This window comes from Cydia fagiglandana, chromosome 2, assembly GCF_963556715.1.
Source record: "Cydia fagiglandana chromosome 2, ilCydFagi1.1, whole genome shotgun sequence".
Lineage (NCBI taxonomy): Eukaryota > Metazoa > Arthropoda > Insecta > Lepidoptera > Tortricidae > Cydia > Cydia fagiglandana.
In genome coordinates this window covers 1949886-1963112 of record NC_085933.1, presented here as the reverse complement: position 1 = coordinate 1963112, position 13227 = coordinate 1949886, and the positions used below count along the sequence as shown (strand labels likewise).

Here is a 13227-nt window from a genome sequence, read left to right as displayed (position 1 = left end):
GGCATTTCACGTCAAGCGGGCAGCGAAAAAAGGGTAAGGATCCGGATTTTGTTTATAACTGGGTTAATTGAACATGTATGTGATCTAAAAAAAATGGCATCTTTACTTTTTTTATTTATTGCTTGGTTACGATTATATACGACTTTTAAAAAAAATACGAAATCTGAGTAATGGATTTTTCAAATGTCGTGGATGCAAATCATCAAATGCATTTTAAAATAACTTAATGGTGTTTTATATAGAATAATAATGGTATTTCTTGAAAATGAAAAAAAAAGTTAATTTTTTTTTTTTTTTCATATAGTAAACTGGAAGTTTATATTTAAAAAAAATTTTTTTCTAACTTCGCATTTTTTCATTTTTTTTTTTTTAGTATAAAAATGTAGTTTATAACCTGGAAATGTCATGTAAAAAAAATTATAGTTGTATCTTGAAATTCGTAGAAGACATGTGATCAAAGTATGAAGGTACTGCGCTAGGTTACGCGTCTCTCCGTACGGAAATGTTGCTTAATATGGCAGTCTAAATGGCAAACATAGGCAAACACTGCAATATGTTATAAGTATTTTAATGAAAAACACTTCTTGTTTACTTTTGTGATACGAAAATAAAATGAGAAGCAATATTTTATCTCCATGTACATGCTGACTGTACATAATTAAATAAACAAATCTCTTATTAAATAATTGGTACCAGTAAGTTATCACCTCATATCGACGTTATATGCTAGAAAGAGATAGATAGTGACGCTATGCAAGCGTCATTCGATATTTGAATTTCCGTTACCTCTTAGTGTCACTTAGGCCGCTACCGCGTTGTGTTCTGTTTTCTGCAATTAGTCGTATTATTAGTCGCAATAATATTCAATATTTGAATACTATGAATTATTATATTACGGTGATCGATGTTATAATCCTTTTAAATTAACATCTCACCCGAGAACTAAAATTGTGAGAAAAATTTCTACAAGTTTAGCTGAGAAGTGGGGATTGTCAGCATTTGTTTACGTGTGCACGTCCTGCAGAATACGACTTTCTAAGGAAATATCGCCGGAAAACAATCCCGATATTGTGCAGTCGCAGTCGTCTCAAGGTAGCCAGATATCAACTGATTGTTCACAGCAACAAGAAAGTGATTCATTTGTTCCGGAAGACGAATGTCGTAAAACTGTTTCTACTCAAACAGACATAGCTATAGCAGATGAGGAAATTCTGTGTCAGCTGAAACAGAAATACAATGAGCCGTCTACATCTGCGTCTAAGAAAATGCTAATACTTACTATTGCTCCAAAGTCTTGGAGTGAAAGCAAACTCGCAGAAGAATTTGGGACATCGCGACGACAAGCTAAAAAGGCTAAGGAACTTGTGGATCAATTTGGCGTTTTGGCATCACCCAATTCCCGTAGTGGCCGTAAGCTACCGGTCGAAACAGAAGAGTTAGTCAGAGCATTTTATCTTCGTGAAGATATTAGCAGAGTTATGCCTGGAAAAAAAGATTTTGTATCTGTCAAAACGCACGACGGCAGAACACACTTGCAGAAACAACTTTTGATGTGCAACATTAATGAGTTGTATCAACAGTTTAAAAATGAGTATCCTGACATTAAGGTAGGCTTAACTAAGTTTTACACACTCAGGCCGAAACAGTGTGTCCTTGCTGGCGATTCCGGAACCCACGTTGTGTGTGTGTGTACATATCACCAGAATGTTAAACTTATGCTCAATGGAGGAAATATAGATTCACTTACTGCAGAAACCAACATCCACCTTGCTTGTTATAAAGAGTGCCTGCGAAGAATGATGTGCCCTAACCCTACGTCTAAATGTCACTTGATGACATCTAAATCATCCCCAACTGAACGTTGTAACGATTGTCCTGGATTGGATGCGATTCGGGATCACTTAAAAAATGTTTTTGATGACAATAACATCACAAACGTTCAGTATGAACAATGGATGGGAACGGACCGCTTTTCGATAGTCACCCAAGTGCTTCCCGCAGATGACTTTGTGGATAGCTTTTGTAATGCTTTAGATATCCTAAAACCACATGCATATATCGCTGAACAACAAGCACTCTTTTTTAAACAGCTAAAAGAGACAATATCTGAAGGTGAAATCTTAGTCCAATGCGATTTTGCCGAAAATTACAGTTTCGTTATACAAGATTCCGCACAGTCCTTTCATTGGAATAATGATCAGTCAACGCTGCTAACATCGGTATTTTACTACAAAGACCAGAATAAATTACAACACGGAAGCATTGTAATGATATCCGATGATCTAAAGCACGATACAGCTTCATTTTACGCATTTCAGAAAATATTTCACACACATCTCTCAGAAAAAAATATTGCAGTGACAAAAATTATGTATAGCACCGATGGAGCCTCACAACATTTTAAAAACAGATTTAACTTTGTTAATATACATTGTTATAAAGATGACTTTGGCATTGAAGCAGAAATTCATTTTCATGCAACTTCACATGGAAAGGGGCCTTGCGATGGTCTTGGCGGGAACCTGAAAAGACTAGCAACTCGTGCAAGCCTTCAAATGCCAACAAACAGAGCAATAACTACACCTTTGCGTTTATATGAATGGGCGAGAACATCGTTAAAGGAAACAGCAGTATATTATTGTGCCAAGGAAGATATACAGCAACACAGACTGTTCTTGCAACCACGATTTGACAGGGCTATCACCATTCCTGGAACGAAAAAATACCACGCTTTTCTACCGACACCTGAGGGTATAACTATAAAACGGACCAGTTTTACCACAGACTCTAAAGTAGTTAAAATAACCAAATAAATAAAAGATTTTATTACATGCTACTCTCTTGTTTTACTTATTCCAAGTGCCCAATGAAAAAACATAAAAAATATAGAAGTATTATACTTAATTTTAATAATATCGTAATAGTAATAGCCGTTTTGCATACTTATAAACCATATGTTACACTTGATATCACCGCACTACGAAACAACTCAGGAAAACGTGCCGTGACTACCGTGCAGCACCATAGTTTTTTGATCAGTTTCTTTTACGAATTTCAAGATACAACTATAATTTTTTTTACATAACATTTCCAGGTTATAAACTACATTTTTATGCTAAAATAAAAAAAATAAAAAAATGCGAAGTTAGAAAAAAATTTTTTTTTTATATATACTTCCAGTTTACTATATGAAAAAAAAATTAAATTTAACTTTTTTTTTCATTTTCAAGAAATAACATTATTATTCTATATAAAACACCATTAAGTTATTTTAAAATGCATTTGATGATTTGCATCCACGACATTTGAAAAATCCATTACTCAGATTTTGTATTTTTTTTAAAGTCGTATATAATCGTAACCAAGCAATAAATAAAAAAAGTAAAGATGCCATTTTTTTTAGATCACATACATGTTCAATTAACCCAGTTATAAACAAAATCCGGATCGTTACCCTTTTTTCGCTGCCCGCTTGACGTGAAATGCCCCTTCATTCAAATGCACGACGATTTATCTATAAGTAAATAAAGTCGTCGTAGAACATTAAATTATTTTTAAAAGCATTCCATTTAACATAATTTTATTATTATAAACAGTTAATTAAAACATTACAATCAAATACAAGTTTCAAATAAATTATTAAAAATATGACTGGTTAATTATGGAAGTCGCCTCATTGGCGTAGGCCCAGGCGGGAAACACTACCTAATATACATCTTACTTCTTTTCCAATTACCTACTTTCATAAAATATTATACCGGGTGTGGCCTGTAACATGAGCAAACAATTAAAACATAGATTGTCCTCCTCAAACGGTGACACTTTTGTTCTACAACTTTTAAAAATTATGAATTATTTAGACTCCCTATTTTTCATACAAAATAAATATTATCTTCAATGGACGCCATCGCCACGCCATATCATTGTGATTGACGTTGCTTGTCACGCCTGAAACAAAACAAAATTCGCAATACATTGCGTCTTCGAATAAACTTTAAAGTGTATTAAAAATCAAACCACAAGTTATTTTTAAAAGTCGCTGAACAAATGTTAGTCAGTATGAGGAGTACGGCCTACAGTTTAATTTTTTGCTCATAATTACAGGCCACACCCGGTAGAATAAGAAAACGTGGTTGTGAAGTATAAGTTACGAGTACACTTGCGATAACTTGAATGTTGTTATTGAAATTCTATTATGTAAGGTCAGTTACACTACATACTGCTGTTTTATCGTCGCAGCGATCGATCGTTTGCTTCGTGTGAGTTTGTTTTGTTTGCCCCCTTACGCATTTTTAAAATTCTTCCGATAAAGCTGACACCGATATTTGTTAGGATAACTTAATTTTAAATTAAACGTTTTTATTTGTAGTATGTTATGTTTCGTATGTGTGAAGCTTGCCACCCTGATATGACGACCACGACCACTCTGACAAGAGTGTGACGACAAAGAAGAAATAATATCTTAACCTCCTGAGACCCAGAAGCAAATGTTTTGTTTTCGAAATTGGAATCCTTAGTTACAAAACAAAAGTTCAAAATAGATTTTGGAATACGTACAAAAAATTGTACGCAGGGACTTAGGAGGTTAAAAGTAACCTTGAATTCCAGGTGAAGAAGTTGATCCAAGACAACATTTTCGTCGGCAAGTCGCTGGGTGAGGAAGAAAGCAGAACGAAGACGCTCTTCATCGGAGTACTCAAAGACCTGAAGATCTTCGTCTCCAAGAGCTACGCTTTTAAATCCAGCCTTATCCTCTTTGCGTTCTTCGCTAATATGGCTGCGTAAGTTACTGTATATTTCACATCAACTAGCCGCAAAAAAAAACGTACTTTTGTAGTCATTGTTTGTTCGTTCCGTTCATTCCAATGATCCTCCAATGAACTCGTTTTTAAGAACCTAAAATCTTGGTTGTTACGTTTACGTTCTTGGCTTATGTTACTGCATTTTAACTTAAGTCTGGCCTATTTTATTATTTCAATAGAATTAGACCAAGAAAAGTCTCCAGCGATTTTGATAGCCCATGCAATGCAAGTGTTCATTTAAACATTAAACTTCTAAGATATTATGACGTATACGTAAATAAGCAAGCATGCACTGCTTGGATTATCAAAATCGCTGCAGACTTTTCTTGCTACAGCAAGTAAAGTAAGTAAAGTAAGTTTGAAGTTTTTTTTTGTGTGTGTTGTCTGAGAGTTAGAACTCTAGTACGGGAAACCCGGAAAAACTAAAACAAGTTTAGTAAACATGTATTATGATGACAGGTATCATTGGTATCACTACTGATTCTGGGGGAGAAAACTCATTTATTGTGTAATAAGTGTTATAAAATGAATACAAAACTAAAATGAACTACAACTAAAAACTAACTGAAGTATTTGAACAAATTAAATTATTTTCCAGAAAATATTTTAATTTGTTTTTATCAAGTAGAAACACTACTATATAAATTATAAACTGAAATAAATGTCATATACTAAGAAAGATGAGATGTAGGGGGCGCCGCAAGCCTTCAGTAAAAAGTGCATATACTTGGAAAATTTGACTAATGTCTCTGTGACCCGGTGGCCGAGTGGTTCAGGCACCTGCCGCGATAGCAGAGGACGCTGGTTCGATTCCAGCCTGGGGCACTGGAGGCCTTGGTCACTTTTTCTTAGTATATGACATTAATTTCAGTTTAAAAACTAACTGATTCTTATTTGAGTTGGTTTCGGCAAGTAAGCAGTAAACGTTTGTGACAGTTTTTCGGTCTTTGTTTCTAAGATTGTAAATATTAACTTGTACCATTTTCCAGTGGTTTCGGTCTAAACCTCTGGATCCCAGCGTTACTTCTCCGCATGCAAGGCCAAGGGTGCAAGGCGGTACCTCAGACCGCCAAACTCTTCAACGCAACCAACAGCACTTGGAGTGAGAGGAACACAAGCGTTATCGACGTGGTCCAATGTAGCGGTGAGATCACTGATGACGTAAGTAACTAGATTCCATCTCTCTCACTTTCTCAATTCTTTATTCGTTTCTCTTTCTCTCCTAATATCTGGATAACACCCTGCTATCGCCTCTAGTGACAATAACCTAAGCTTAAAGATGAAATGGACTGGTACAGCACTGAAATAGCCTTCTTACTTAATTACCTCACCATACATCATCTTAAGGGGTTCACAGATTACCAGTCCGCTGGACGAAATCAGCCTGTCAGATGTTCGGAGCTGTCAATTTTTGCGTTTAACTGACAGGCTGATATCGTCCGGCAAACTGGTAACATCCCTTTAGCTCGTCCTTGATACTTAGCTATTTTGTACTGCAAAGATTTGCTGACTTGACCAAAAATTCAAACCTTACAGATCTTCACCTCCGGCCTAATTGTTGGCGCATGCTGCGTATTCGGCAACGCGTTCTGCGCGCTACTCTCCCGCAGCGGCGCGCGCGGCGTACGCTACTCCGCGGCCGCGTGCGCGCTAGCATGCGCGTTAGCGTGCGGCGTGCTAGCGGCGTGTGCGTGCGCGTGCGCTAGTAGTAGCAGGATAGCGGTGGCGGCTGCGGCTGCGCTGAATGCGGCGTCGCTAAATGGGAATGTGCTGCTGATTAGGCTGCTGTTGCACGCATTGCCGCCTAAATTGAGGTACCTAACTTTCATACTCTTTGTCACTATAACATCAATATCCTTATATAGTCAGACCGTAAAAAGTCTGCAGCGATTTTGATAGCCCACGCAGTGCAAGTGTCATTTTAAACGTCAAACTTCTATGAAATTATGACGTATACAATAACACTTACACTGCGTGGGCTATCAAATCCGCTGCAGACTTTGATTGATGCGTCTCTAGACATATTCACCAAACACGAATTCGTTTTTAATCGCGACCTATTTGACGTTATTATCTTTAAATAAATTTTTATTTGGTTATCACAATCAAGTCGCTAAGCAAATCGCATGTTAAAATGATAATTATAATAATCATAGATGCAAAGTGAGAACCTCTTACATACTTTGTATGACTCTCACTTGGCAGGCAATCCACAGCGAATGTAGCCGCGGGTTAGTCGAGTTTACGCGTGGCTGGGTCATGTCTAGCGCAGCGGATCAGCATTGCCATACAACGTGGCAAATTGGCAATGCTGCCAGCCTTCTGAGCACACTGTTAATAGACGACGATTTGGGGCAAATTTTCTATTCACAGTTTATTTTTAAGCTTAGTTTTTTATTTTAGTATGTATTTTAAATTTTAAGGCTTTTTATTGTTCGTTACATGCAGCAGCAGTATGTACCATCTTAATTTTGTTTTAATAAAGTTGCTGTATATTTGCAGCGGACTAGGAGTATGCTGGGGCGCGTGGTGGGGCCGGGCGGGTGGTGTGGCCTCAAACCTGGCTGTAGGAGTTCTACTGGACTTCTCATGCCCTGCGCCTTTCATCTCCGTCGCTGCACTACTCGCTAGTAAGTCAACTTCTAACCCCCTTATTCATAAAGGCGCTACAAAGCTCATTTAGCTAATAGTAATAATCGTTTGACTTTATCTGTATCAAAGAGAATAGATTGTATAGAGGAGTCCTGTCATACTAAATTTTGTAGTCACTGTAAATTTACTGCCATCTATCGACACACGACTAAAACTCAAAATAAAGACGCATAAAATTATCAAAAAAATATTATTATATATATATGGATAAATGATTTTAATATTTTGATATCATTTTGGCCCATGTTCATTCACTGATATCTATGTGTTAAAATTGTTAAACATGAAACGGTGTCGTCACGCCATCTAGCCGAGCATAGGCCAAAGGTGTGTGCGCCATCTATCCGAGAATGACTTTTTCTTGATTTCCGAGGCATGTTTTTTTCTTAGACTTTATTCATCTTATACGAAGTTACATATGTCTTTGTCTGTATTTAACCGATTCGTTGCGTGTTCCATTTTCGAAAACTTTTGTGGCTGTAGCGGCGAACAATTATTTCATGACACGACAGTGCCTTATGCCTTATACGCCATATAATATGATGGCAGTGATGGCACGCCTATCGTGTCATCCGCCACACGTTAAAAACATTGATGACACGCCTGTCGTGCCATCCGAACCGAATCAAATCTAAATCAATCCCGTAAAGTTTTATGAATAAGGGGGAGTGGCAGCTCATCATATTATTTCAATCTTTTTCCAGTATCAATCGTTGCCATTATGCTGATAAAAATGGACGAACAGAAAGAAGAAAGAACTGAACCAGAAGCAGTAGAAAAGAGCACGGGACTCGACAGATACATATCGACGCACATGTAAAGGAAAAACGCATCTATTAGCTGGAATTTAAAGTTGATTTTCAAAGTGCCTTATTAAGCTAAGTTATTTTTTGAGGAAGTTCATATTGTTAGATGTATGAGAATGGAGGCTAAAGATAACTAGGAACCTTTTGGTTTTGCTTGTATGTTTGAAAATTGTGTAAGGTGCTTTAATGAAAATAGGTATATTTGTGGACGATGGACATATTGGACATTATATATGTCTTATATAACAAACAATGCTTTAACCGTACCATTGGTTTAAATATGATTCTCGGGTCATAAGGAATAAACTCGAGTCATAAGGAATAAACTCGAGACGTTAATGCTAATAAGATAGTTTCCGACGCTTACAGGTAGATGTCGCTATGAGTTTTCTTAACCCTTATCTTGGCAAGGCTTAAAATATCTTAAATATAAACATTTTTTTAGTTTTTTGTCACCTATTGAGCATACTAGACTATTAAAAAATAAGAAAAAAATTCCAAGATTTTCCAGTTTCGGAAAATCATATGTATCATATTTGATACAATGCCAATAACTCGACAAAATAGTTACCTACTTTTTAGAAGAAAAATGAAGATTTTAATAAAAATAAAACATGTAATGCAACAGAAATTAGCATTTACTGCTAATTAAATGCAATCTAAAGCATCAGATGACTATTAAACCTGTAAAAATAAATTATATCTACGAATACCTGATCACATGGGCGGAAAATTAGATCCCGTAAAGTTTCAAAAAAGTCGTCAGCTAAAACTTGAGAAAAATATGAAAAGTAAACAAATAATTAAAAGTAAAAAAAAAAATACATTTTTTTTACTTTGGAGTCATTTTTTGCCATACACATATTTTTCCGTGCTACGGGCTACGGCGTAGCAATAATGCTACGCCGTACGAATATATAGTTAAATAACATCTAGTACTTAAAAAAATCAAAGTTTAATGACTAAATAATACGACAACTAATATTAAATAATTGAAGCATGTTTTGTAACCCCACAAAAATAAAAAAAATATAAAATTATGTAAAAATATTTTGACGATAACTTGGCAATGTATTAAATGTAATACAATCCTTTCGATATGTGCATTTCTGAGTTCTTGGCAGTGTATCAAATATAATACATAACAGTTTCATGTAAGGTTCTGTGTATTAAATGTTTTTAAATTCGAAGGCATCATAAATATGTATGCACTAAGAGACAGTAAAGATATCAAAATGTAGATTATGGAAAAATATATACTAACATAAGAAATAAATGCAAAACTTCCAGTACGAACCGAAATCTATTGTTTCCGCGGCGCCATGTTGATTATTACTAATTAATTTACAATGACACTCGTGTCAATTATTTTTTTCTATAAGTAAGGAGGGTAGCTCGACATATTGATGGCAGAATTATTGTGTTAGGTAATAAAGTGAACCTGCTAGATTTTTTTAAGTTCCATGTATCACGGGTGTTACGATGCCAAGATAAGGGTTAAGGAGCGTAAAACTATGAATGAAATAATGAAAATATAGGTAATTTTACTTAAATAAAGACTCGAAATTCATAATTTGTATGGAGGGACATAAAGTTACGACTTTAAGTCTGATATGAATTCATTGGCATACATACATAACAACAATTAGAACCTTAAAGTTAGTTGTATAATGCATTTTTATTTATGGACATAATACAGAAGTGTTTTTGTATAAGTCTATACAGAGAATATTATGTACTTATTATGGAAAGCTTTACAATTAATTTAAGTAGGCATTTGTGTTTTGAATTGTACGTACAGTTAAAGATGGTCTTTAAATATGATCAAAATATTAAGGTTTGGGTATTAAATACCATGTCTCTAGATGGTCTGTGATTATTGGTATCGATTATGACAATTTGATTCAATATACCGTCGGGTGACAAGCAAAAGTCACTAACTAACACCATTGAAATTATTGGAAAATAAACCGTGTTACAAGTGTAATAAAGTGCATTGTTACTTAAATTTTTTGATAGTACTTAGTGACTTTTGCTTGTCACCCCACGATACGTTGTAAGGGCGATGTTTGTGAAGATTTATAGACTATGTGGTGAATATTTATTTATACGTAAGAATATATTTAAGGTATGTAGATAGGTTTTTGTTTCAAAGAGGAGACACTTTGAACAAAAATAAACCGGGCAAGTGCGAGTCGGACTCGCGCACGAAGGGTTCCGTACCATAATGCAAAAAAAACAAAAAAAAGCAAAAAAAAAAACGGTCACCCATCCAGTACTGACCACTCCCGACGTTGCTTAACTTTGGTCAAAAATCACGTTTGTTGTATGGGAGCCCCATTTAAATCTTTATTTTATTCTGTTTTTAGTATTTGTTGTTATAGCGGCAACAGAAATACATCATCTGTGAAAATGTCAACTGTCTAGCTATCGCGGTTCGTGAGATACAGCCTGGTGACAGACGGACGGACGGACGGACGGACAGCGAAGTCTTAGTAATAGGGTCCCGTTTTACCCTTTGGGTACGGAACCCTAAAAACGTAAGGTTATAGAAACACCTGTACGACATTTCACATATAAACTGTTGTTCTTGCCACAAGCAAAATTAATTATGTTACTCTTACCCAACATGACACATGACCATAATTTAGGAATTCATTACAATGAGATTTCTGGAATTTTACCTAAACAGAGTTGTGTATTGTGCCTCATATATTTGCTGCCTCGCTAACGGCTCGGCTTTATAACTCTTACTCTCTTAATCCCCGATTGTACGACCTGAATGTGTACATTAACTACTATTATACTTACTACTAGACAATAGTAGACATTAGCTTGTTACCCCTGAATACACTTTTGTTTGCAGGGGTGCTAAGCTAATAGTTTTCCTGACTGTACCTACAGGTATCAAATGGTGCCTTAAGCAGCGACCATAGTCTAATAAAACATGGTCTTCTCTTCCCAGAGTGACACAGGCCTACGTCACAATAACATGGCCGCCATATATAGCGCTATCGCATATTATCATATAGCGCTGTCGCATGATGACGTAGGCTTGTGTCAGTCAGGTGACCTAGAAAATACGGGAAGAGAGTACTTACCAGGCGGAGTATATTATTATACCATGGCAGCGACAAAACGTAATTAAGCTCTGTACAACGTCATTTACTTCAGTTGTCAAATCGACTAGGTACATATTTTATACTAAGCGTATTTATTATTTCTTTGTCTAAGTATGGCTTTCATAGGACATCAGCTCTTGTGAATCAAAGATGTAAAAAGCTTTTACATTCCTAAAAATAGTTCTAAGTATTTTTGTATAAGTTGTATTATTTATAATAAAATATTGAAACATTACATTGATTTTAATTTCATCGAAATATATAAATCGAACTTCGTCAATTTTTTTACTTTAAATATGACGCGCACACGCCGACTTTATTATTTTGTACCCCTAAAACCTATGCTCCGATATATACAAAATCGTACTAACTACTTGGATCACTTATAGTATGTAATAGGTAATGAGTAATAAAATAAGTAGAAATTCTTCGTGCTTTGAGTCCTTATTTTACTTGAAAGCAAGTCGGTATACCATAACACTTATTAGCCTACCTTATAAACGTTCTTGGTGCTATGGGCACGCCTGTGCTTTATGGGTTCTTTGCCTTAAAAAGGGTAAGAAAATACTTTTTTAGAATTTCATAGGTATTTATTACTTTATACGTCATCAATGCCATACAATTTGTTTCGCAGATACCTACTAAGGCTCCTCTTCACGTTGGGCCAACCCCAACGCCAATGAGGGACGCATTTAATGCGTTAGAGGGAGCAAGTGATATTGCTATCTCATTCTACCGCATGGGTGCGTCCCTCGTTGGCGTTGACGTTGGCCCAACGTGAAGAGGAGCCTTTATAAAATATACAATTTGTACATCTGCCTTATAATTACATTAATTACATAAATTAGAACCGGCAGGTACACACACGTCTACCGAAGGAGCCGAAGCTATGCTGCGCAACGTCTTCGGTGTGGTTTGGCCTTTATATTATCGTATGTCGATTTATAATTGCACTAAAATATAATCTACCTAGATAGTCCGAGAGACTACGGCAAAATTCTCAAATAGTCATCGTTGGATCGTAACTGATTTACGATCAAAATAGAAAAAATAGAAACAAAATACACTTGAGTTGGTGTTTTATTCTAAAATAAAAGCAACGTAAAGTTCGGTATTATGTAAACAAACCCCAAAATTAGAAACTTACTTGCATAAGTAAGGCGTACGAAATGTAATAGCCAACAAAAATAATTCATTTGAATAATAAATTAAGTACTCCAAATACAAATTAAAATAAACTTACAAAAACAAACAATAGATAAGTACCTACATATTAACATAAGTAATATCTATATACTGAATACCAGCATAAATAAATCCAAAACACTGTGTTGCCCAAAATATGGCTGCTTCACTTTCGTGTGTGAGATTAAGGAAAGAAAAGCAGCACCATACTTCGCCAACGGGACGAAGTGCATCAATCTGGCGAAGACCGGTACGTAGGTACAATTTTTGTTTGAGAAGACCGTCATATAGCAAGAACTCTCACGTACGTCGCCTTCTGTAAGAAGTGTGTGTTTGTACACAAGAGTAAGAAGCGACGAAAGAGCATGTAGACGGTCTTACTTGATAGACGGTCTTCTACACATTTGACCTTATACAAGAAATAAACCACACGTATCCACATATAAATTCTGACATCTTACACTTTGCAACTACCCTACAGAGCATGGCATTTATTAACTAATAATAAACTTAAATATTCACAGCGCACATTTTAAAATACTGACGCCATATTAAAGTGCCAGGGGCCTAACCAATTGACAATCGTTAAAAAACGCCAATTGAAAGTGAAATGTACGGTAATTATCAGCGTTTGTCAAAGTACGATTGTCATCTTGGCTA

General features: G+C 35.8%; 1 protein-coding gene across 1 annotated transcript in view; it reads left to right on the top strand.

Annotated features, from left to right (window-relative positions):
• The window catches only part of LOC134679570 (synaptic vesicle glycoprotein 2B-like), a 44884-nt gene extending 36441 nt beyond the window's left edge, over positions 1 to 8443 (top strand). The window contains exons 7-11 of the mRNA XM_063538528.1: positions 4609 to 4781; positions 5792 to 5963; positions 6339 to 6616; positions 7305 to 7432; positions 8159 to 8443. Of these exons, the coding sequence (XP_063394598.1) occupies positions 4609 to 4781; positions 5792 to 5963; positions 6339 to 6616; positions 7305 to 7432; positions 8159 to 8274 (867 nt within the window). The 3' untranslated portion in view covers positions 8275 to 8443. The remainder of the gene's footprint in view (positions 1 to 4608; positions 4782 to 5791; positions 5964 to 6338; positions 6617 to 7304; positions 7433 to 8158) is intronic.
• Positions 8444 to 13227: the final 4784 nt, after the last annotated feature.